The 25323-nt window shown below is 50.9% G+C and overlaps 1 protein-coding gene across 1 annotated transcript in view; it reads left to right on the forward strand.

Moving 5' to 3' along the window:
- Positions 1 to 25323, forward strand: part of thoc2 (THO complex 2) — a 57459-nt gene that overhangs the window by 24021 nt on the left and 8115 nt on the right. The window contains exons 19-33 of the mRNA XM_062524202.1: positions 35 to 131; positions 1147 to 1264; positions 2428 to 2607; positions 6882 to 7046; positions 8931 to 9209; positions 9649 to 9790; positions 10325 to 10482; positions 11392 to 11520; positions 12118 to 12249; positions 12527 to 12711; positions 15167 to 15354; positions 16439 to 16541; positions 19610 to 20016; positions 21199 to 21257; positions 23588 to 23623. Coding sequence (XP_062380186.1) covers positions 35 to 131; positions 1147 to 1264; positions 2428 to 2607; positions 6882 to 7046; positions 8931 to 9209; positions 9649 to 9790; positions 10325 to 10482; positions 11392 to 11520; positions 12118 to 12249; positions 12527 to 12711; positions 15167 to 15354; positions 16439 to 16541; positions 19610 to 20016; positions 21199 to 21257; positions 23588 to 23623 — 2378 coding nt within the window. The remainder of the gene's footprint in view (positions 1 to 34; positions 132 to 1146; positions 1265 to 2427; positions 2608 to 6881; positions 7047 to 8930; positions 9210 to 9648; positions 9791 to 10324; positions 10483 to 11391; positions 11521 to 12117; positions 12250 to 12526; positions 12712 to 15166; positions 15355 to 16438; positions 16542 to 19609; positions 20017 to 21198; positions 21258 to 23587; positions 23624 to 25323) is intronic.

Genomic DNA, 25323 nt, shown 5'->3' on the forward strand with positions numbered 1-25323 from the left:
CCTTCTGTGTGTGCTTTGCGCTCATCTGTGATAGGTCTGGCCAGTCTCTGCGGAGCAGTATTCAGGAAGTACCCCATCGAACTAGCTGGCCTTTTGCAATATGTCACCAACCAGCTCAAGGCGGGGAAGAGGTGAGTGAATGTGTGTGTGGGTGGATGTGGGTGGGTGTGTGGGTGGGATGTGTGTGTGTGCGCCAGTCAGTTCTGTTCCTGCCCTTAGGCGACACATTAAGCATTCTCTCCCTGGAGTTGGAGCAATAGAAAGGGCCGAAAAGGAGAGGAAAAGGTGTGTGTGTGTGTGTGTGTGTGTGTGTGTCTGTGTGTGTGTGTGTGTGTAGTGGGTAAAGGCTGGGTAATGTGGCTCGGTTCTCAGCAGTCTCTGGCTGGCTGATGCCTCGTCAGCCTTGACCTGGTTTCCACAAAGCCTCCTCCACAGTCACCTCCTGAGAAAGAGAGGGAGGCCTGACCGAGCCATTCCTGCTGACGCCCACAATCCCTTTCAGTCAAACACTGCCCATTCTGAGAGACATGCAGAACCCACACACACACACACATGCATACACACATAACCAATTTGAAAGTCACACAGCAGAAGCCCTGATACATAGAGAGAGAGAGAGACACACACACACACACACACACACACACACACACCTACACCCCGGGTAGGAGAGGCTTTGTTAGTACTGGCTAGTTGAATGGGCTTTCCATCCCAGGGTCTGGACAGCACTGGCCCTGCCATTCTTCTTTTCCTTTCCATACCCTCTCCTCTCTTCTCTCTCTTCCTCACCTCTCCTCTCCTCTCTCCTCTCTCTTTCTCTCCTCATCTCTCCTCCTCTCTCCCTCTCTCCTCCCCTCCTCTCCTGCTGGGTGCCACGTGTGGATGTGCTGCAGTCAGCAGTTAGTATCAATGGGCTCCTCCTGTGCTAGTTAATATGCTTTTGTCGTTTCCTCCTCTCTACTTGATGCATTGTATTTTGAGTGTGTGTGTGTGTGTGCCTGCATAGTATGCCAGCATGTGTGTGTGTGCGTGTTCACACTCCTAGGCAGACGCGTATAGTGAGATGATGTCCTTAGTTCCCCTCGGGCACTTTTGCTGTCTATTCTGTATTTTCTAAAGTGTGTGTGTGTGTGTGTGTGTTGCTAGTTTCGACCTGTTGATCCTGAAAGAGGTGGTTCAGAAGATGGCAGGGATCGAGATCACAGATGAGATGACTCAGGAGCAACTGGAAGCCATGACTGGAGGAGAGCAGCTCAAAGCTGAGGTGAGAATTTACAGCACACACACACACACACACACACACACACATACACACTTACTTCACTTGTAATGTAGCATGGCTATAGGGACAAAGATCAAGATCAAGAGTATTGTATCGGAGTGTGCTTTTCTGAATGATCTAAGGAGCGGGCCCTTTGTTGTACAGACCGCATGCTGATTGAAGTGTTGTACCATGTGGGTGTGGTGGGGTCACTCCCAGGTCCACTGCAGTCCAGAACAATCCTCGTCTCTCCTTGAAGTTTTCACTTTTTCCCCTCTGAATTGTTTGGGCTGTTCACTTTCGCGAACTTTTTCTCGTTTCGCCGGGCGCGATGAGAGTTGACACTAAGTAGTTGTGAAGGGCCCCACCCTCACCCCGAGGGGAGATTGGGCTGTGACGAGCCTCTGCAGTTGTTACCTGCTGTCCCTCCTCTCCCTCCCTCCCTCCTCTCTCTCTCTTGTACTCTCTCTCTTTTTCTCTTTTTTTCCCATCTCTCTCTTTCTCTCTTGCTCTCTCTTTCTCTCTTGCTCTCTCTCTCTCTCTTGCTCTCTCTCTCTCCCTCTCTCTTTCCCTCCCTCTCTCCCTCCCTGTGCCCGTTGCCCGTCCCCTTCTCTTTTATGGTTGGTGCCCAGCAGGAGGGCTCATCTCTGCAGGGGTGCTGCCCTGGGGCACGTCTGATGGGCTAATCAGTAAAACTCTCTACGCTCCCGGGGCCCACGAGCGAGAGAGGGAGCGAGCGGTCAGGGGTAGCAGGGCCGTCAGAATGTGACCTCTACTCCAGCTGGAGCACTCGTGACCGTTTCTGTCGGGGAACGGTGGCTAGTCATCAAATGTTTTTGTCAAGGCTCACTGATCACATTATGTGCGTGCTTGCGGCTTTCGCGCGCTCCTGCGTGCGTGTCCTTGTACATTTCTTTCATTTTCTGTGTGTTGTGTTTGAGAGAATGTGTATGGATCTGTGACTGAAGCGATTGAGTGCCTTAACAGCCCCAAGGCCACAGGTTCAGTTCCCTGAGAATGAATGTATTGACTCGATATGTACATTCCATTGCTTGTCATTCATTTCCAGTGCACCACAGTTGCAGATGTGTGCAGTTAAATTAAACCTGTGTTTGTGTGTGTTTGTGTGTGTGTGTGTTTGTTTGTGTGTGTGTGTGTGTGTGCAGGGCGGATACTTTGGTCAGATCCGGAACACGAAGAAGTCATCCCAGCGTCTGAAGGACGCTCTACTGGAGCATGAGCTGGCGCTGCCCCTGTGCTTGCTGATGGCACAGCAGCGTAACGGCGTGGTCTTCTCCGAGGGCGGCGAGAAGCACCTCAAGCTGGTGGGCAAGCTCTACGACCAGGTGAGCAGGCCGCAGGGAGACCGGAAGGTAGTCGGTGCAATGGTGGGGGGGAACGGCAGACTACAGAATGTCCATTTTGTCTTTGTGGTTGTGTTGTGTTCTTCAAATCTGAATTGATGCAGGAAATGAATGGTTGAAATGAGATGGCCCATACACTTGTGTGTGTGTTCGTATACACACACACACATACACACACAACACACACTACACACATCATAGCCAGCCCAGCTGTACGTTTTGATCATCAGTCAAGGCGAGCATCATCAAAACATTGCTTCACCTCAGCTCTCGGTAGTTTGGGGCTGTTTGCACTACAGATGGTGCTAAAAACCCACCAATCAGCTCCTTTTTGTGTGCCTGGGTTCCCTGTGTGCCGCTGATGGCTCACCCCCGCCCCTCCCTGTCCCCCTCTCCCGCCTCCTGCACCCACCCCACCCCCCTCTTGTTTCCTCTGAATGTCACAAATTAAAGCTTTCAGGAAAAGAAGTCCCGTCGCAGCTCTCCATTGTCCAAATAATTACCCGCAGTGTGAAGCGCATGGTGCAGTCCTCTCTCTCTTCTCCCTCTTCTTCCTCTCCTCCGCTTCTCTCCTCTCCTTCCCTCTCTTCTCTCGCCAGTGTGTTAACCTCAGCGGTGTAGCGCTCTTAATTATTAATTTCTGCTTGTTTTCTCACCGTGCAGGAAGTTACAAGCTGTTCATTACAATCATCTCCAATGTGTCAAAACCCCCAACACCCATCCCCAACAAAAACCTTCCTGATTTTCCCCTACTCTCCCCTCAGAAGCAGCGAGCTTGATCTTCTCATTTTAAGACATTTAATATGCATTGAAAGTGATTACATGGTTTATGCATAAGCCACACCATTTTTTTTTTACCTCCCCCGACTCCCTGTGTCTAAAGAAATGCCTGATAGAAAATGGGTTCTATTGGTGTTTTTTTGCGCAGTATATTATGGGTTGGAGCAAAGCACTCAGGCGCGCACGCTGCCCTTCCCCAAACACTCCACTGAGTCAGAAAGCGTGTTAGCGCTTCCTGTTAGCGTTGCCTGAGTGATTGATCTCAATGGGAATGTGGGCCGACAAGTTGGGGTATTTATTTTCCGTATCCAAGTCTCGTCCCGCCCCTCTCAAATGAAGACGTGCTGGAGTTCGGCGTGATCTTCTGTGCAGCTGCAGCATTTGTAGACTTGCATCAACACGCTGTGTTGAGCCCAGGAGCTCTCAAAATGGCCGCAGTGCTATGCATTGGGAAAGGAGTGCAACTTTAGAAAGCAAACTCTGGGCTTCAGTGTGGACTGAAGTTGGGTATGGTTGAACAAAAAGCCTGTCTTTATACGTACACACTGCTGAAATGAGCTTATTCTCCCCCTCAGCATGTTTAGGCATATTTGAGATAGGAGCTGCTGCATTTCACTGTTAAGTCAGTAAGATGGTTGTTCATAGTCTACAAGGTGCAATAGGAACAGCTGTAACAGCTGTATCGTCTCCCTTTTGGGTCAGTCCACTGTAGTCACTCAGAACCTCCCAGGTGGCCATATTCCAATATTTGACCACGGGGACCATATTTGCTCATATTTAATGAAGAGTTGTCTCCAGACAGTGGAGCCCTGGAAGCTCCTCAGTTTGTGTTCAGTGCGGTCCAGTTCCACTTCACTTCATGTGCTAGGGGAGTGGAGACGCAGCCTCACACATGATTTCCTCATCGTCTCATTCTCCTGCTCGTTCTGACTCTGCTGAATCAGGTAGAGGCTCGTATCGGCAGGGGTCCGCAGGAGCTGCACTAGCACCGTGGTGTGCAGCGGAGGGGAGTGTGGGGAGTGGGCGGTGCGCTTCAGTCAGCACTGAGGTCACGATCTGTCCTGGACTGGGGTTCAGCCAGCCAGCCAGCCAGCCAGCCAGCCAGCCAGCCCGTGAGCGCTGCAGCGGAGGCTAGCGCTGTTTACTGTCTGCAGCGGCGAGGACAGCGAGGCCACGCGGCTCTGCTGAATCAGCAGCAGTAGTGCCACTGCCTTTGATGTGCCTCCAGCTGTGCGTAGCCTAGCCCTGGTGCTCCTCAGTTAGAGAGAGATCCGCTGCAGGCCGAACCCCCTCCCCCCTCCCCCCTCTCTCTCGCGCTCTTTCTAGCTCTCTTTTTTTTCTCCCCTTCTTTTTTGGATGTAGTCCTGTGTCTGTTTTGGGAGGCTGTGTCACAAGGCTACCCTGTCGATGACCTGCCCTTGGTGTCGCGTCCTGAGCGGAACATGGAGGATGATGCGCCGCAATGACCGTGCCCTTTCCGTAGGGCCCCGGCCACATCACGCCGTGGTCACTGGGGCCTCTGGTCAACCGGTCTGACCTACACTGACCCCCCATATACCAGTCACAGTCCTCTTCTTTTTTTGTAATACAATGTTTATTGTTTTTTCAACATGGGGAAGTATATAAAGCAGTTGTCAATAATGGACAAATTTTCCCTGAACCCCCCCAGTCACAAACCTCTTCTAGGGAGAGCATCCTCCTACACCCCTAAGGTGTCTCTAAAGACACCCACTTCTCCTTTGAATGGTCACAGCTCTCACCGCAGCAGTCGAAGCCTCGAAAGCGCCGATGTCTTCCTCCTGCTGAGGGGCCGAGTGTCCGGCGTTCTGTCTCGTGTTTTACCGGCTAACGCCTCCGGGGCTGCCGGCGTCACTCCAGGGCGATTAGAGGAGCAGAAAGGCCAAACCAATCTGGCCGCTTTGATGTGCGCTTTTTTCATAGATAGCCGGCTCCATTTCCTCAACCACTCTTCCCCCCCCCCTCGCTATCCCCTCCTCCTTCACCCCCCCCAGCCAATATTCCCGTCTCGCTTAGAAGTCCAAAGGCTGCCCCCTACTTAACGAGAAGCTGTCCAAAGAGTTGATGTGGCAGCTGTTCCCTTCCTGATGCAGAGGGGAGGGAACGAGAGAGAAAGTGAGAGAGCGAGCGAGAGCGAGAGAGAGCGAGGGAGAGGGAGGCAGAGCGAGAGAGTGTCTTGCTGAAGTCTCCCACCAGATGGGAGCTCTTTGAGGACTGGCACCCCTAGGGTTTTGCGCGGCTGCCATCTTGTTTTTAAATGCTCCCCCCCCCACCACCACTCTCCAGCCCTTTTTCCCCCATCGTTAATTTAGCGACTCAGATTGGAGATGTCAGCCATCCGGCGCAAGTGCACACCGTTCCCAGGCACGCTGCCGGTTTGATGTATGGCAAGGAGAGACTCGCACTCTGTTGAGACGTGGGAGCCGCGCGCCCGTTCGCCCGCTCTCCCGCTCTCCCGCTCTCCCGCTCTCCCGCTCGCTTGCTCGCTTCTCTGAGCGGCTCTGCTCATTGGCGATGCAGCCCCCGTCTCGCTCTCCAGGAACGCGGCCGAGGTTTGTAAACGCGTCTCGCGCCTCTTTATGAGTCCCGGCTGCAGCGCTCCACTCGCGTCTGTTTCAAGACTGTTATTTCAGCAGTTCAGCGGCGACAACACTTGTTTTTGTTTTTTAAAATCTATGTATTTATTCATATATTTATTTACAGTAGGACCCAGGGGAGCCGATGAGAATTCATGAGAGGGTTTTGAATCCGATGCATTCGGGAGTAGGAGCCCAGTTGTCCTACCGTTGTCTTCACGCATTCAAAATATTTACATTTTTGTGATGTCACATCTCCTTGTCGCGAACATGCTTCAGCAGCCATTGTTCCTGCTCATTGTGGAGTGCCTCTAACCCTCTACCTCATCCTCTCTCCCTCTCCCTCCCTCCCTCTCTCCCTCTTTTCTTCTCTCGCTCCCTCTCTCCTTGAGTCAGTTAGACAAAATTGCTTTAGTGTGCACAACATTGATTCGGGGGGCAACTGCCGGTGATGAATGGCTTTAATAAAACAAGGTGCAGTTCCCCAAATAAATGAGCGCGAGGAGGATTTATTAAGAACATCTGCATTTTGCTGGGATCTCAATGGCACACAAGAGGATGAATGCATTCTCTTCTCCTCCCTGCCCCACCCCCTCACCCCCCCCCCCCCCCCCCCCCATGACTCTCCCCCTCGCGGTTTCGCTCACTTTCTCTGTCCTCCTCCTCTTCCAGTTCACTTTATGTTGCGCTTGTCAGTCTCAATCCTTCTCAAATCCTTCATTATTTTATGAACTTTCCATTCTATGTACTTTACTGTCACGGTTATTGTACTCCAACAAAACGTGTCAAACAGAAAGAAGAGAGTGTACCCTGTGGTAACTATTAACACAATCATCTGTCTCTCTCCCCCTCCCCTCTCTCCCCTTCCCTCTCTCCATGCAGTGCCACGACACGCTGGTGCAGTTTGGCGGCTTCCTGGCGTCCAACCTAAGCACGGAGGACTACATCAAGCGCGTGCCGTCCGTGGACATCCTCTGCAACGCGTTCCACACGCCACATGACGCCGCCTTCTTCCTGTCCCGCCCCATGTACGCCCACCAGATCCTGGTGAGGACCCCTACCTGCTTGTCTGGCTCTCTCGCTCGTCCCCGTCCCCCCCCTCTCTCGTTCTGTCTCTTTCACACACACGCACGCACACACACACACACAGACACACACACACACACACTACACTCTCTCTCTAGACCTCATTCCCTCCCTCTTATTGTTCTGTTAGGTATGAAGTCTATTATTTCTTTATCCAGTTGTATTGCCTTCCCATCTGTATCCTGATAGCTAAGAGCTAGCCACTAGCGTCAGACAGACACTTGAATCAGAGCCAGCCTCTGTCTCCTGTTCACTCCTCTGTTCTCCTCTGCTCAGCCCAGCGCCCCACTACAGCCCGGCCCTTTTGATTGACATTCCGGAGGGCCAGTCTGACTTTGACTTTGAGCTTCTCCCCGGTTTTGTGTGCGCTTAAAGCCTGGGGTTTGCCGAGCGGCTCCAGAGGGGAATGGCTCTGTAAAGCTGCCCGGGCCGCCCGTCTTAGTGCGGGCCTCAGGGACGCGCCTCCACATTAGCACGCGCGCTTGAGCCCAGATCAAACAGAGAGGCTGGAGTCAGTGCAGGGCTGAGTTGACAGGGCTAGGCTGGGGGAGGACTGCAGCAGTGGCCAGTGTGACGGTGTGGTCTCTCTGGGGCTCCCTGGGCCTCTTCCCCCCCCCCCCCAGTCTCTCTCCCCCTGTGTTTGCACGCTCCCGCCATGCAGAGAACAAGCCACTGCAAAGGAGAATAGCCCAGTCTCTCACTATACTCCTCCTCACCGACTCCATCATATTTGCTCTCTCTTTCTCTTTCTCTTTCTCTCTCTCCCTCCCTCTCTCTCCCAGTCTCTCTCCTCGTCTCTCTCCTCTCACACGCTTTATCGTGTTTGCTCTATCACTGTCCCTGACTTGCATTCTCTTCCCCTGTCTCATGCGCACACACTCTCCCTCCTGCATTCCTCTCTCTCTCTCTCTCTCTCTCTCTCTCTGAGCCTCTCTCTCTCTTTCTCTCTCTCCCTCTCTCTCTCTGAGCCACTCTCTCTCTCTGAGCCTCTCTCTCTCTCTCCCTCTCTCTGAGCCACTCTCTCGTTCTGCTTGCTCTCTCTTCCCTCCGCTTCCCTCTTTTCACCCTCTAATGAGATTTAGCTCAGTGCTTGCCACAGAGGGCTGTATGTATTCACTTTGCCCAGTGTTGTCATAACATATTTTACTATCACGTTTGATGCACATTTTTCATCAAGTGCTGCATTTTTCCCCTCCTCGCTCCATCCCCCCAGCTCTCTCTCTCTTTCTCCTCCTCCTCCCCCCACCCTTTCTCTCTCCCTCGTTCTTTCCCTCTCTCTGTCTCTCTCCTCTGCGCTGCTTAGCGCTGTTGATTTATCCATGCGTGTTGCCAGTGTAGTTAAATCTCGACTCCTGCTGGCCGCGGTTCAGGAGTCGTGCGCAGCTTCATCACGGTCTTCCTCACGCCGCCCTCCTCAGCAGCCATAACGCCAGCCTGTTTGCTCCAGAACGAGCTTATTATTATGCTCGGCGGGCCATCTTTCTCCCCGCTCTCTGTCTCCTTCCCCCCTCTCTCTCTCCCTCTCCCTCTCTCCCTCTCTCTTCGTCCCCAGCTTACCCCTCTGTCTTTCCCCCACCTCTCTTCTGTCTGTTCCCTTCTTCTCTCCCTCCTCCCCCATCTCTTGCCTGACTCTCCTTTTTTCTCTCTCTTGTGGTTCCTCTTTCAGTTTCCCTATTCCCCTTCCAATAACCCCCATCCTTCTATTCCCCACCTGAACCATGCTTTTCTTCTTTTTTATTCCCGCTCTCTCTCACTTTCTCTCTCTCGCTCTCGTTCTCCCAGTGGGTCCCTTTCTCCCCTCGTTCCCTCTAACGCGCTCTATCCCTCTGTTTCTGCCCTCCGCAGTCCAAGTACGACGAGCTGAAGAAGGCGGACAAGGCGAGCCGGCAGCAGCAGCAGAAGGTGCACAAGTACGTGCAGGCGTGCGAGCTGGTGATGGCGCCGGTGCACGAGGCCGTGGTGTCCCTGCACCCCGCCAAGGTGTGGGACGACCTGCGGCCGCAGTTCTACGCCACCTTCTGGTCGCTCACCATGTACGACCTGGCCGTGCCGCACACCGCCTACGAGCGCGAGTGCAACAAGCTCAAGGCCCAGATGAAGGCCATCGAGGAGAACACGGAGATGGTGAGATACGCACAGGGACACGACGGGAGGGGGGGTCTATCACATGATGAGGGAGAAGATATTGGCCACATTCCTGTTCCTGGATTAAGCCTAGTCTTATCTGAAATGGCTTTATTTTCAATGGACATCTCCATTGAAGTGCTTGTTTGGTCCATTAGAGGCCTAGGCTTAGTCCACACATTAGGAACTGGCCCTCCATGTCCATGTGCTAATGTAGTGGACTCTATTTAATGAAGTAGATTTAATTCATTTCATTTCTTGCCCTCCACATCTCTTTTACCACTTAATAGACACAGTTCTGTTGCCTTATTGATGTCTCGTTTGCAGTCTCTTCATCACGTTTTTCTCTTTTTATCCCCTCTCCTTCTCTCTTTTTTTCCTCTCTCTCTTTTCCCCTCCCCCTCCTCCTCCTCCTCCTCTCTCTGTGTCTCTCCATCAGCCTCCGAACAAGAAGAAGAAGGAGACGGAGCGCTGCACGGCGCTGCAGGACAAGCTGCTGGAGGAGGAGAAGAAGCAGCTGGAGCACGTCCAGCGCGTGCTGCACCGGCTCAAGCTGGAGAAGGACAACTGGTTGCTGGCCAGTAAGTCTGCCGCTCTCTCCAGCGCGCCGAGAAACCAAAGGCGCCGGCCGAGCCAAGATGGCCGCCGCTCCGAAAAGCGAAGCGCTAAAGTCTTTTAGTGTCTTAAGTGCTGATTGGCTTCTCTTCAAATATGAGGATGGGGGGTGACCCACTTTTTCTTGATTGTGCCTTTTTTCTTCTCCCCCCCTCTCTCTCCTCCGTCACTCTTTATCTCTCTCCCCTTGGCACTCTTCTCTCGTTTTCCACTCCACCTCTCCCTCTTTATTCTTCCTCTTTTTTTCCTTCACTCTCCCCGGGTCCCTTGCGATCCTCCCCCCTTATCTTTCTCCCTTTTTAATTTTGCTGCTCTCCCATCCTGCTCCCCCCTTCCACCCATTCATCTTTCTCTCTCTCTTTCTCCTTCTCTCTCTCTCTCTCTCTCTCTACCCTTCCCTCTTTCTTTCTCGCTCTTTCTTTTTATCGCTCTCTCCCTCTCTCTTTCTCTCTCTCTCTCTCTCTCTCTCTCTCCTATTCTCCCTCAATCTCTTCCTCCAGAATCCACCAAGAATGAGACCATCACCAAGTTCCTGCAGCTCTGCCTGTTCCCGCGCTGTGTCTTCTCCGCCATTGATGCCGTCTACTGCGCCCGCTTCGTGGAGCTGGTGCACCAGCAGAAGGCCCCCAACTTCTGCACCCTGCTCTGCTACGACCGAGTGAGTGCCCCCACCACACCACCCCACACCACACCACACAACACCACCCACTGCCTACAATGTCACACATGAGTGCTCCTCATGTTCCCTCCTGCACCATGGTGATCCAGCCCAGAAAAGTGGCACTTATTAGTTTTTGTTTGTTAATTTCTTTATTACCGTTGAGGGTGAAGTTGCCATGTGTATAACAGCTACATCCCTAAATCAGGGGGAGTAATGAAGGAACACACGTGTGTTCTGAGGGACTGATCTCATTAAGACGCGTCATTAAGACGTGTTCATCTCCAGTAGGACTCGGTCCTGATTAGTCCAGCCCAGCGTGGATGAGTGCAGAGGGAGGGTTGGGCACATGAAGATGATGTCGCTGTGCTGCACCGGTGTGCTTTTTGCTCATCACAGATAGATGCAAATGCAGATCTAGTTGACCAATGGCGGTGAACTAGTTACTTAATTTTGTGGCCCTAACTGACTGTGTTTGAAGAGCGCTACTACTCTTCGATTCACAGTCACACACACACACACACACACACACAGAGACTCAGGCACTTACACACACCCCATAGCTTTGATTTGTTTATGAACTTTGCGATGTCACACTGTGTCTGAAAGTGTGAAGTGTTTTAATTGCGTGTGTTAAAGCGCCGTGGTGTGAAAGGCTATTAAACTTGATTGCGCTGTTTGATAGGATTTCTCCCGTGCTCATGATCGCTCGCGCTCTCTCTCCCTCGCTCTCTCTCTCGCTCTCTCTCTCCCTTGGCTTTGTCTCTACCCCCATTTCCTCATGTTTTCCCTCATTACTTCCCCTCCCCATCTCTCTACATGCAACTCTCCTCTCCTCGCCAATCGCCCTCTTTCTCCATCCTTCTCCATCCCTCACTCTTCCTCTCTCTTTCTCTATCCCTCTCTCAGGTGTTCTCTGACATCATCTACACGGTGGCGAGCTGTACGGAGAACGAGTCTCGGCGCTACGGGCGCTTCCTGTGCTGCATGTTGGAGACGGTGACGCGCTGGCACAGCGACCGCACCATCTACGAGAAGGTACGCACACACACACAGACACACACACACACACACACACACACACACACAGGCATGCAGTCTATGAGTTAGACACGCGGCGGCACGCAGACGCACTATTTTTCTGGAAAAAAGTTAATCACTCATTCAAACTCATCCAAAACACTCACAAACACACACACACACACACACACACACACACACACACACACACCACCTCGCTCTAACCCATGCCAGCTCTAATCAGACACCTCTGCCAGCACACACACAGACCCACACATTGCGGTTTGCCCAAAACACACAGTTTGCACACGGACTTCGGAGCACAAGCTCTAAAACATACACCACCTTTGCCAACGCATCCACACACACACACACACACACGTCAAAGCGTAGACTGATGTGCTAGCGGAGCGGGGAACAATAGCCCTTGATGAAGGCTGTGTTGCGTTGCGTAAGCGGTGGTTTGGCGCTGGTGCCCCCCCACCCCCCATCACACCTCTGCACGCCCACTCTCCTCATCAGCGCGCTCCACAGAGCTCATCCCTTGTGTGTGTGTGTGTGTGTGTGAAGTGCGGTTGCGTCTCACTGACCCCTCCTCTCCCTCTGTCTCTCCAGGAATGCGGGAACTACCCGGGCTTCGTCACCATCTTCCGTGCCAGCGGCTTCGACGGCGGGAACAAGGCCGACCAGCTGGACTACGAGAACTTCCGCCACGTCGTCCACAAGTGGCACTACAAGCTCACCAAAGTGAGTGGTCATCAAGCACATGGACCATGGTCCTGTCCAGTCCCCCAGTTCCAGCATGTCATATTATTTTACCTTTTATTGTGGCGCTCCTTAGCCCACTAGTGCTCAGGCTGCAGAATTATATGTTGAACGGTACACTGATGATTATTTGGGTTCATTTGCATGTCTTATTTATTATAACTCTCTCTCTCTTTCTATCTCTTCCTTTCTTTCTTTCTCTCTTTCTTACCCCCCATCCTTTTCTCTCTCTCTCTCTCTCCCTCTCTCCCCCCCCCAGGCGTCGGTGCACTGTCTGGAGACGGGCGAGTACACCCACATCCGCAACATCCTGATCGTGCTGACCAAGATCCTGCCCTTCTACCCCAAAGTGCTGAACCTGGGCCAGGCGCTGGAGTGCCGCGTGCTCAAGATCTGCCAGGAGGAGAAGGAGAAGAGGCCCGACCTCTATGCCTTAGCCATGGGGTAACCACACCACACACACCCGCCCATCTGGCCCACACACACACACACACACACACACACACACACTCACACTCTTCTGTTTAACCTCACACTGGGGATAAGGGTGGTGGGGTGGTTAACCACACACTTACTCGGTGGTTATTCTGTCTGTGTGGTTCTGTGTTTGTACTGGTTTTGTGTTTGCTTGTATGTGGGTCAGTTACTGTGGATATTAGGTTAGTGAGTGAACGTTGTGTGTGTGTGTGTGCAAGAGACAGAATAAGAAAATATTTTGTGTGTGTTTGAATGTGGTTCAGTTTTTGTGTGGGTGTGCGTACTTGAGTGAGCGCTGTGTGTGTGGGAATAGAAAATAAGTGTGTGTGTGTGTGTGTGTTGAAGGGGATGGGAGTATGTGTCCCTGTGCTTGTCCCTGTGCTTGGAGTGTGTTTGGAAAGTGAGTCCCTGTGCCAGAGTTGTGGTGTTGCTGGTGTCCTGCTTAGTGGCCTGTGATACGGAAGGCATATTCCCCGTCGGCCCCTGCTGACCGTGAGAGCACCAGACTGACTCAGACGACACCTCCACCCTCCACCTCCACAGCACAGGCCTGGAGTATGCAGACCTCTCTACAGCACAAGCACACTCCCCAGCCTGTCCCTCTCCCTCTGTCTGGCCTCCCTGGTTCTGTCGTTCCTCTATAAGGGTCTCACTCTTTCTCTCACTCTCTCTCTCTCTCTCTCTCTCTCTCTCTCTCTCTCTCTCTCTCTCTCTCTCTCTCTCTCTCTCTCTCCCTCCCTCCCTCTCCCTCTCTCTCCCTCTCTCTCTCTCTCTGCGTGTGTGTTCCCTGTGAGCCGCTGAAGCGTGTGCCCCCCAGGTGTGTGTGATGGGATCTGTGGCGTTAGAGCCATTAGTCCAGAGGTGTGCCGGTGGGCCCCTAGAGGCCAGCTCAATCTTCCCGGGGACGGCGGGGACCGCCACTGGTGATTTCACCGCGGTCGAGAACGCGCTCCCGTTCTTACGGAGGGATCAGTCATGCCCCCCCCCCCCTTCCCCTGTCTTTGTGTTTATCCCTCCTTCTCTTTGGCTGCTTGATTGCTGCATGTCTTTCTGTCACTGGTCTCCTCTCCTGTTCCTCCTTATTCCTCCCTCTCTCTTGGGCTCCCATCAATTTCTCCTCCTGCTCATCGTTTCTCAAGCGTCCCGCCCTCTCTCCCTCCCACCTTCCTTCTCTCTCTCCCTCCATTCCTCTCTCTCAGCCTCTCCCTCCCTCCCTCTCCCTGTGCTGTGTGTGGGTAATTCATGTGTGTGCGTGGCTGGGTGATAATGTGGAGGCAGGATAAGGTCAGGAGTGCTGTATAGAGGAGGCCCCTCCTGGCCTAGCCCTCCTGCTTAATGAATACTATTAAGCACCGGCGCCCGCTCTGCTAGCGCGCACACTGGCCTTTTGTCTGCTCATGATGAAGCCATCTTATCAGTTATCAATCTTAACCAGCCACGCTAGTCCCCCCAGACACCCCCCCCCCCTGTACTGAGGAGAACCCTGTTGCCCAACACCACCCCTCCGCTGGCCAATCAGCCTCCGTCTACCCAGACCTCCAGCGGCTGTTTGATGAGAACTCCAACCCACCCGTGCCGCTGGGATCCGTGCGGGGCCGCGCTTGTGTAGTGAAGTGGGTGGGCAGGCTCGTTCCAGTCGGCGCTAATTGTCGTCGGCGGGCAAATTGGTTCCGGCGCTGGCGTCTCCCGAGGAGAGGGGTGCTCAGCCGTGGGGTGGGGGGGGGGGGCAAGGTGGCCCCTCCGATGCGGCTATTTTTGGAGCGGAGAAATCAGCGTGTGTTTGCTAAATTAGTGCGCTTCCACCACCTCTCTCTCACATCTTGAGAAACCCGGAGTGTGTGTGTGTGTGTCCTCATCTGATGGCAATCTCAACCAAACAGCCAAACATTCATCCAGGGGCCATCTAGAAAGCAGTGCGACTGCTCACTGCCGTGCCTGGCAAGCCGATGTCTTTGGGACAGTAACTCTGTGTCCAGACAAAGCCCAGAGATCCAGGCCCCCGTCTGGCTGTGGCGTCAGTGCTTTACACACTAGAGTCAGTCTGGTGCTGGTGCTGCTGCACCTTGGAGGAGTCTGCCTTCCCGTCATGGCTACTGGTGTGTGTGTCTATGCTTGTGTGTGTCTGTATGTAGGTTGTGTTTGTGCGTGTGTGTGCCTGTATGTAGGTTGTGCTTGTGCGTGTGTGTGCTAGTGTTTCTGTATGTAGGTGTGTGTGTAGCAGTGTTAGAGAGAGAGAGAGAGTGTGTGTGTGTAGCAGTGTTAGAGAGTGTGTGTGTGCGTGTGTGTGTGTGTGTGTGTGTGTGTGTGTGTGTAAGTAGTAGTATTGTGTAGGGTGTCCCCCCCCGTGTGCTGCTTCCTCCTGTGTCTCCCCGCTCCCCCCCCCCCTCTGCCCCCCCATTAACGGGCCCGTGTGACCTCTCAGTTACTCAGGGCAGTTGAAAGGCAGGAAGGTGCACATGGTGCCCGAGAACGAGTTCCACCACAAGGAGGCTCCGCCCACGCGCAGCGCCACCCCCGCCAGCCTGCAGAACGGCCCCGCCAGCTCCGCCAAGGCGCCCACCGCCACCTCCGCCACCGGCAAGGCCGACGAGGGCAACGGAGACGACGCGGGTAAGAGATGCAGAACATACCGGAAACCTACTTGGGTCCTGTTTGTCGTCGTGATTCTTGGCGCCGTTGTCCAAAAGCGATGTACAGAAATGCCGATGAACATTCTCATTACTTTAAACTGTCGCTTGTTGCTAGTCATAAAGCTGACATGAAAAAGTAATTGTGTTCGGATGAAATAATAATGTGTAGAACATGTACAGGGAAGCCAGGAGCAGAGTCTCCATATAGACTCGGCCTCTCCTAGTCCATCTGATGTTATAATAATTTCATGTTGAGATTTGTTTCGCCCTGCGGGGGATTTTCGAATGTGCGCTTTGTTTAGGAAATGCCCTGTTCGCCTGCACTCTGCATAACACCGCGCAACTCTTCCGACATGTTTATGTTTGTGTTGTTTAGAGTCCCACATGCTGATAGACTCGTGCTCATCACTGTAGCTTTTGTGGCTCGTTATTGTAGCCCCCATGCCTCCGCCCACACGCACATACCTACTCACCTATCCCCAACACACACACACACACACACACACACACACCACACACACATATAAATTCATTATTGGCCCCTCTGAGGACTCGCCCAGCGCTGCCTTAAATTATTCACGTCCGCCAGGCACCACCTCGCCTCTCATTCACTTTTTATGAGGCCGCCGTGGCAGCTGAAGGATGCTCTCCCATTTCCAGCAGTGTGCGTAATGTCCACATAAACTCCCCAGGCCATCCACCTCTGCCTCCCGCAGCAGCCAAATTCCCCTGCGCTCGCCTTCCCTTAGAGGCAGGCCGTGCCCGCTGTGGGTAGAGGGGTGGTGTAAAGGGGGGGGCAGGGGGGGACGTTGCCCCCCCGTCCCCTCCACTCATCACCACTCCTCCATCCCCTCCCTCGGTCTGTCAGCCCAGCTATTACTTACTGCGTTCCTGCTTTATTTATCGCCTGATATTTTGGTTCCAGTTTTTTGCTCCTTCGCTTAACACAATGGGTGTGTGTCAAGTGTCGCTGCCGCAAGTGTACATTGCTGTAATTTATGAAAATTGTTCTCTCCCTCCCTCTCTCTTTCTCTTGTTCCTTCTTTTATGGCCGGGCTCAACAGAGAAATCGAAGGACAAGTCTCAGACGGCTAAGACGGGCAGCAAGAGCACCAGCGCAGCCTCCAAAGCCAGCAGCAGCAGCAACGGCAACAGCACCCCAAACAGGTCAGCTGACCCCTGCACAGCACCTCCACCTTTGACCCCATCTCTCTCATTCATACACACACACACACACACACACACACACACATACATACACACACACGCACACGCACAAACATCTCAATGCCAACAGAACACCTGCACCTGAGCTTGTCTCTTTCCATCTCTCTTACACACACACACACACACACACACACACACACACACACACACACACACACACACACACACAAAGAGGTAAAGTACATCTCTCATCTCCTTCCATGGCCCTCAGGTGTGCAGTGAGCAGCTTTTATTATTTGGAGCCCTCTTGTACAGGAGTGAAAGGAAAAGAAGGCAGCGTATAAATCAATGGCCCTCCACAGTTCTGCGCGTAGCCCCGCGCTTTTGATAATCAAATTGGAGCGTGTTCCGGGGCTACTGCCACGTTCCCCGTTTCATTAAACGGAGCTGTCTTAGGGACGGGGTGGAGCCCAGGCCGCCGTGGCTTAATGCGTTCCAACAATTGGCAGGAGAGTCTGTTAAATTAGCTGCGTGGAGCATCGCTCTAATAGAAATATTTCATAGCGCGCGGTGATAGCCGGGGCGAGGAGCGAGGCGGAGGGGGTAAAACGCGGCCATTTATTTTGGTTGGAAACAGTGTGAAGATAATGAGGGAGTAATAGATTCCTGAGGGGGGGATTTCGGCGCAAGTTTTTTGCGAGGGGTCAGGGAAAGTGCCTCCGTCAGCCGTCACCGGGGAAACGACGGATGCATAATTCACCGTAATGAAGAGAATGAGCAGCCAGAGAGGAGGCGAGAAACGGAAATAAAACGGGGTCAGGGAAGACCTGCCAGGTACACATGTCTATAGATCAGGGTAGCACGGTACTGAAGAGCTAGGGGGCAAGTCCTCTCACAAGCACATATCAAGTTGAGATTGTTTGGTGTCCTGTACAAGTGGTATAGAAGCGACCAGCTTCATTCTTAGCCTCAAAGACGTCCCGTTACAGAAGAACAATGTGTGTTTCTTTACAGTTTTCAAAATGTGACATTCTAAGTCGTTACTTTAGTGAATTTGTAGTAACCTTTAAGTAACAAAATGTGACATTTAGACCGTGAGCCAGGGCCTCAAATTATGGAAACCGTTACCGAAAAGGTGGCAAAGGCTACCATACCTTTTCTGAAAGCCTGGAATCTCAGCTTTTCAATGATGTATGATGGCCATCTGACAAGAGTAGCTGTTTTGAGTTATGACACATAATGTAAACTAAGGTTAAAGAAATAATGTGTATAAATCAAGCAGAACACTGGAATATTTTATTTTGTTATGTTTGGTATCATTTTAAAGGGGAGACTCTGAGCTTTCATTTAAATCCTTTTGTGAACATTTTGGATAAGTACAGCCAACCCTGGAGCTCTTCAAACCTTTAATCACACACATTTCCCTACCATTTCCCTGCCATTTTTTGTCTTTTAATCCTGTGGCACCTGGGAGCATCAGAGAAACAAAATCCAAACACTGAAATACTGGCATGACCCTAAGGATTCAGAAAATATATCATTTACCCATATTATCTGATTTGGAGGGGGTGATTTACAGTCTTGTATCAGAGATGGCGTTTTTTCATAGACATAAACAGTAGTGTACTATTACCCTTAGGCTAATTTGTTGATATGTCGAGTTGAAAGTCTGAGGTAAATATATTTGAAATAATAATTATTGATACAGATAATTTTTAAAAAGTTGTTATTCAGCATTCTCAGCATTTTTAGATAGTTAAAAAGGTCCTTAATACATATCCACCACATATCATTTATATCAGGTCCCCACTTTCTTGGAATTTACATGTACATTAAAAAATGAATGCCTTGTTCTCAGGCAAGAAAATACACGTATACACAGGCTGCGATACTGTAAGTGCATTTGTAGGCCATGGTAAAGTGTCAGCCCTAAAACTTTTTCAGAAGAATGAAAACTTCTGTGAGACCTTTCAGAAGGTTGGGGCAGACTGGGCAATGACACCTGAGTTGTATGCAGCCTTACAGCTCCAAGTCCAGAATCACCAACATCAATGAAATGAAGTATGCACTTTTTTGTGCAAAGAAAGGCGTAGAATCCTGGCAGTTAACTCCATGCTCGGATTCTCTCAGGAAGCACAGTCTCAGAGCTAACAATCAAGGTGCTATCTGGAGAAGATGCCTCGAGAACAACCCTGAAGTTCCTTCCCCAGTTGAGCATGGGTGGTCTAGACTGGACCAAGATGGTGACTTGCAGCTCTCTATATGGTTCAATGTCTCCATTGGTCCACAAGCAATACTTGAGTTTCTGTCCTGCTCATGCAAGAGGGACTGTGTCACTCCTCATGTCAGTGTGTTGCACTGTATAACAACTTTTTCAAAATTATCTGTATCAATAATTATTATTTCAAATATATTTACCTCAGACTTTCAACTCGACATATCAACAAATTAACCTTAAGGGTAATAGTACACTACTGTTTATGTCTTTGAAAAAATGCCATGTCTGATATAAGACGAAAAATCATCCCCTCCAAATCAGATAATATGGGTAAATGATACATTTTCTGAATCCTTAGGGTCATGCCAGTATTTCAGTGTTTGGATTTTGTTTCTCTGATGCTCCCAGGTGCCACAGGATTAAAAGACAAAAGATGGCAGGGAAATGGCAGGCAAATGTGTGTGATTAAAGGTTTGAAGAGCTCCAGGGTTGGCTGTACTTATCCAAAATGTTCACAAAAGGATTTAAATGAAAGCTCAGAGTCTCCCCTTTAAAATGATACCAAACATAACAAAATGAAATATTTCAGTGTTCTGCTTGATTTATACACATTATTTCTTCAACCTTAGTTTACATTATGCATCATAACTCAAAACAGCTACTCTTGTCAGATGGCCATCATACATCATTGAAAAGCTGAGATTCCAGGCTTTCAGAAAAGGTATGGTAGCCTTTGCCACCTTTTCGGTAACGACCAACCCCTCTGGCTCACGGACTAATTGTAAGTCGTTCCTTTAGTACATTTGTAGTAACCTTTAAGTAACCTTTGACCTCTTGTGTGCCCCCTCAGCACGAAATCCAGCAAGGAGAAGGAGGAGAAGGGCAGCAAGGACAAGAAGGAGAAGAAGGACAAGGCCCCGGGCAGCACCCCCGACTCCAAGGCCGGCGGCAAGGACAAGCAGCAGCCCAAGGACGAGCGCTCCACCCGGGACAGCAGCGGCGGAGACAAGGGCCAGGACGGCCGCGAGAAGACGCCCAAGACGGCCGAGCGGGACAAGCGGAGCAAGGAGGAGAAGCTGCCCAAGGACGAGAAGAGCAAAGACGGCGGCGGCAGCGGCGGCAAAGAGGAGCGCGACGCCAAGGAGAGCAAGAGCCGGGACAGCAGCGGCGGCAGCAGCAGCAAGGGGGACAAGAGCGGCGCCGGCGGCCAGCTCAAGTCCCCCGTACCCCGCTCCGACGGAGCCGACTCTGAGCGGGGTAAGAGAGAGAGAACGAGAGAGGAGACGAGAGAGGAGACGAGAGAGAGAGAAAGAACGAGAGAACGAGAGAGGAAACGAGAGAGAGGCAGTGGAGGAGCAATAGCAACAGAGGCAGGAAGGAGAGAGGCCAGGGTTGTTCTACCAGACTACATCTACAGTGCAGGTTTAACAGGAGTCAGGACACTCTAGAGGACTCCATTCTGCCAGATTTGTTGCCATCATGTCACTAAGCTATGATATATTAGTGGTTGAACACAATACAGTACAATGTTGTTTTAAATGACAAGCAGTGTAATGAATACCTCTAAAGTATGTTAAGAGCACGGCTCCAGAAATACCTGGCTAAGAGAGGGCCTGAATGAAAGAGAAACAGATCCCAGAGAGAGGCAGAGAGGAGGAGAGAGACAGGAGGAAGTGCCAGGGAGACACTGAAATGCTAAACATCTTAAAGGTGACAGACGGTGAACACAAGCGGAACAAAAAGACTTGACTTCCACAGAGAAAGAGTAATGCGCTCTAACTCGTCATATTTATCATATTTATTTTCAACTCGTCATATTTATCTTCGTATCATTTAGGCCATCTCTGGGCTCATCTATATTCACCTGGAAATGATCTACATAAATATGCCACGCCGAGTACTTTTCTGAGCCCTCCAATGAAAAACAGTACCGCGCACCAATAAGACCTACTCGTACATCATCAGCTGTAATTCGCTCTGTAAAATGGCTGCCATAAATCAATATCCTTTTAAAAACGGCAAGCGGCTGAGGAACAGTTCTGATGATGAGGCGTGATTTGCAGTCCTGGAGGACACCCCAAACCTTCATGGAGATAGGGTCCAAATCCAGCTCGTCTTGTTTTCTTGTTCTTATTGTGTTCGGCGTGTAGAGACGGAAAGAACATCCTGAAATCTCCCTGCTCTAAAAACAAAGCATTCGTTTGTTATGTGTTCCCTTCGTGTATTATTTTCTGTGTACACACACACACACACACACACACACACAGACACACACAGACACACACACACACACACACACACACACACACACGCAAACACTCACGCAAACACACAATTGTGTGTATTCATTTATAGGTAGTGTTGGGTAAAATAATTGTTTCCCTTTGCTAACCGATTCCTTCTCTCTCTCCCTCTCTCTGTTTCTCCCTCTCCCTGCAGAGCAAAAGAGACGAAAGCTCGACACCCACTCTTCGCCATCCCACTCCTCCACTGTTAAGGTTAGTATAGCCTGAGGAGAGCTGTGCCCTTGTTTCCTCATGTCCCTTCCTGGTCGGAGAGAGAGAGAGAGAGAGAGCGAGAGCACACGTGCGGTTTTCCCCAGCGTTGGTCGTCCCTGCACCTCCTGCCCTGCAGAGAGGGAGAGAATGAGAGGAAAAAGAGAAAAAGAAAACGAGGGAGAGAGAGAGAAAAAAGAGGGAGCCACAACGAAGGAGGAGGAGGAGGAGCTCTCTGTCTTCAGTGGTGGGGGTTAATGAGAAAGCTTCGTGTTACAGCATCATATGGACTATTTTTTTTGTCTTGTTTTCTTTTTTCTTCATGGAAACCCGCCTTGTGAGATCTCCTTTTGTGGTGTAGATAATTATTTTTCTATGATAAAGATATAAGGACTTGCCAAAAAGATATTCATGTTCAAATATAGCAGTTAATATCTTTTTTTTTTACCTCAACCTTAAAAAAAAGAAATTATGTAGCTTTTTTTGTACGCGCTTTAGACGGAAAAAGAATCTGCCCAAGTGCCTTAGAGAATTTTTGTGTACAAAAGTCTTTTTTGTGAGTTTGTAAATATAGATATTAAATATATTTTTTGAGCCTCATACTTTTTCCACACCCACGTTCTTCCATTTTTTTGTATCTGGCTTTTTTCCCCTGCTGTGCCCCCCAAGCACAGCGTTTTTAAGCCTAGCTGCTGAAGAAAGCGGTGCCTTTTTTGTTGTTGTTATTGTTGCCGTTTCGTGGGTTTTTTTTTTTTTTTATTACGCGGCTCGCACTAAGCCGGGAGGAAATAAGTGTGTGTGTGCGTGCGCTTGCGTGTGTGTTTCTCCATCAAGATGAGATGCTGCTGAATTACGAGTGGTGCCCATGCCCTTCCCCCCCCCCTCCCCCTCATCATCCTCATCGTCTTCATCATCCTCCTCCTCGTCCTGCTCCCGCTACGACTTCGCCTCTCCCCGATGTCCACTGGTGTCGACTGCTGTGAAGGACGGGGGTGGGGTCTGGTGGGGTCGGTTGGAGAGAGAGAGAAAGAGAGAGAGAGAGAGAGGGATGAGAGTCTGCATGCTGGAGAAGATGGATAGAAGTAGGAGCCAACGCCTCGCTGTGTCGCCCCCCCGGCCTGCTGTTTGAACCCAGGGAGAGATTTCATCGCCACTTCACTGCCCGACGACTGCCACGTCTCCATTTTTACTTCCCCCCCCCCCCCCACCACCCCGCTGCTTCGACAGCTGTTATGTAAGAAGACCACGCTGGCGCACCTGTACCCTCCGCCGAAGAGCCGCGTCTCAGGAAGAAAAGCCCACAACGCACCCCTGCAACCCCTCGCCTCAGATCCAGATCCAGACCCGACACGCCTCCCACGCACGCACACAATCCCACCAACCCGCCTGCGTCCAGATCCAGAGACCACCCACCACTCCACTCCGCTCCGCTCCTCCCCCCCCCCACAACGCTCCCCCAGCAAAGCCCCTGAAGCATCAGCGAGTGAGGCGGCGCACGGCGCGATCGGGCCCTCCAGCCACGCAGCGGAGCAGCCAGCCAGGGCCCCGTCGGCGAGAGAGCAGCAGCGTTTATAAAAAGCACCGAGGAGCAAAGCGTCCAACGCAACGCCCGCCGCTGGAGGAGAAAAACCGCCAAGTGTGGGCGCAGCCTCTCCAGAAGGATCTCCAGCGCTCCGTCGAGAGGAGGAGGAGGAGGGAGGTGGGGGCGGTGTGGGGGGGTGCTCCTGCACCTCCTCCATGCACCTTCACCTCTCCGAGTCCCTCACCTCCTGCCAAACCCGGCATGATCCCATTACTTACACATTCCCCTAAGTGGGCTCCAGTAAATGCAACAGTCCCTGAAGGTTGGCTTGCATCCATCTAAAAACAGAATCCTATCCCAGGCTCTTGTCACTTAGATGTAGTGCTCACAAACACCCACACTTTGAATTGCTAGGAATATGTTTGTGGATTTGTATTATTTAATTCATTTTCCTTCTCGATTCTCACATTAAATCAGCTCTTTGGTGACTTGGTGAACCATCCATATGTTTTTTTTTTATTATTATTATAAGATTATTATTATTACCTACTACTTTTTTACTTTTAGATGTTCAGCTGACATACCCCATAGAATAGGCAAAAGTCTTTCATTTGAAAATCTCTTTGTTATAACTTTTTGTTATAACAGTCAAGTGGCTTTGCTGCCTCTAACGCTGTGAAAAGTCTTGAGTCCTTGAAGGTCTTTGGGGGGTTGTGTTGAGTGACGGCCGGCCCTGCCTCCACCCCCCTCTCTGTCTGCCGCTGTGTCCAACCCCCTCCAGCTCATCTGTCATCTCCATTCATTCCTACAGGACAGTCTCAACGACTTCAAGGAGTCCGCCTCAAAGGTTTGAGCTCTTTTTAATGCTTCGCTGTTACCTGTCTGTCGTTTCCTCCCGCCCCGCACCCCCCCGTCTCTGTTTCTTTCAAATACCTGTTGTCATGTCCTCCGGCGCGTCAGCCAGAAGAAGGCCCGCTGGTGCAATTCATAGTGAGGTGGGAATAAAGAACGCTTCCTCTCGTCTTGTCCCGTGGGAGAACACCTCAAGATCCGACTAGGATGTTTGTCTCATCCCACTGTCTTGCAGGAAAGCTTCCATTATGGATGTGTTTAGCACCTGATTTAGCAGGTGTAAGATGGGAGCCTTTACCTGGGCTCTGAGGCCCTACTCTAAGGCCATTTTCAAATGTGCCGTAACGCAAGTGGACAGCTGTATACATGCTGTTATGCATGCATGTGTTCATTTCGTCCACCCGTAATCTCTTGGTCAGGGAAACATTAGCATTTACACTGCAAAAGATAGATGGTAAATGCCCCCCAAACATCGCCAAGTGATTTGAGTGATCAGATCAGAAGGTAGCTCAGTAGTGTTTGGCACGGCCCTCTTGTGATCCATTCGCTCCAAACTCTTGCTAACCCAGTAGGTTTTGTAGAGAACCCTTTCTTTTTATGATTAGATTTTATGAGTAAAGGCAGGCCATATTCTGAGGGGAGAGTTTTCCCATAAAGAATTATGCTTTATCATATCATTCCCCTATAGCACTGGAGACGTATATGGTTTAACACAGCAGCTACATTTTCCCTGCCAGGGCCATTTTCTGTGCCCCATCCCTCTGCCAGGCTCCCTTCCCCTCCTCTCCCTTTTAAAATTGCTGTATTGCCCACTCTGGTAATGTCATTTCCACTTGACAATGGCGCTCCCCTTCTCGCGCTGCCCTGTGCTGCCCTCAGACTTCTCAGTTGTGTGATTCGTCTGAAGCAGCTTGCTTGGTCTGCTGTTCTTTACCGAGTCCCTTTGAATAGCTCCCGTCTACTCAGAGGAGATAAAAATGTTTTTCTCTCTCTCTCTCGCTCTCTCTCCCGCCCCCCCTCCTCCGTCATCCGTCTTCCTTTCTTTTGTTGTGGTGGTCACCGACGGGAAAAAAAGACGGGATATTTGAAAATATGCTGATTGCACAGCGCTCAGTTAAGGGGAGGAAAAAATAAGTGCAAAGAAGGGGGGGGGGGGGGGAAGAAGCCGTGTGACGGAATTTTCCAGCAGGCAGTCATTTTCGCATATCAAAGGGAACTTAACGCTCCCAAGGTGCTCCCTGATATTATCTATGCAATTATGGTATTAAAGCTACACATATGACTGCGCAAAGGCTAATGGTGTAAGCCTGACAGTGTCAGAGCAGACGATACACACTGCAGCATTCACTGGATTCACTGAACAGAAGCCATTTCTCCTCCTTGGGTGTCTCAGTTGCATATTTAACACAAATGTTATTGATTAAACCTTTCCTGCATGATGAATTGGCAACAGGGAGGGGGGAAACAGGAATGGATGAAGGTGCAAATAAGAGCAGACAAAATGGGTTTGTTTTTGTGGGAACATGTCAATTTCAGTGTGTTGGAAAAATGCACTTCCAAATGTAACTAGGACCTTGCATGTATCACGCAAACATGTCAATTTCAGTAACTAGCCTGCTAATATTTCACATTCACATTCATACAAGTAACAGTCACTGTAATGAATGAAATAATGCAACACACTGTAATAATTTA

The sequence above is a fragment of the Sardina pilchardus genome, chromosome 21 (genome assembly GCF_963854185.1).
Source record: "Sardina pilchardus chromosome 21, fSarPil1.1, whole genome shotgun sequence".
In the NCBI taxonomy this organism is placed as follows: Eukaryota; Metazoa; Chordata; class Actinopteri; order Clupeiformes; family Clupeidae; genus Sardina; species Sardina pilchardus.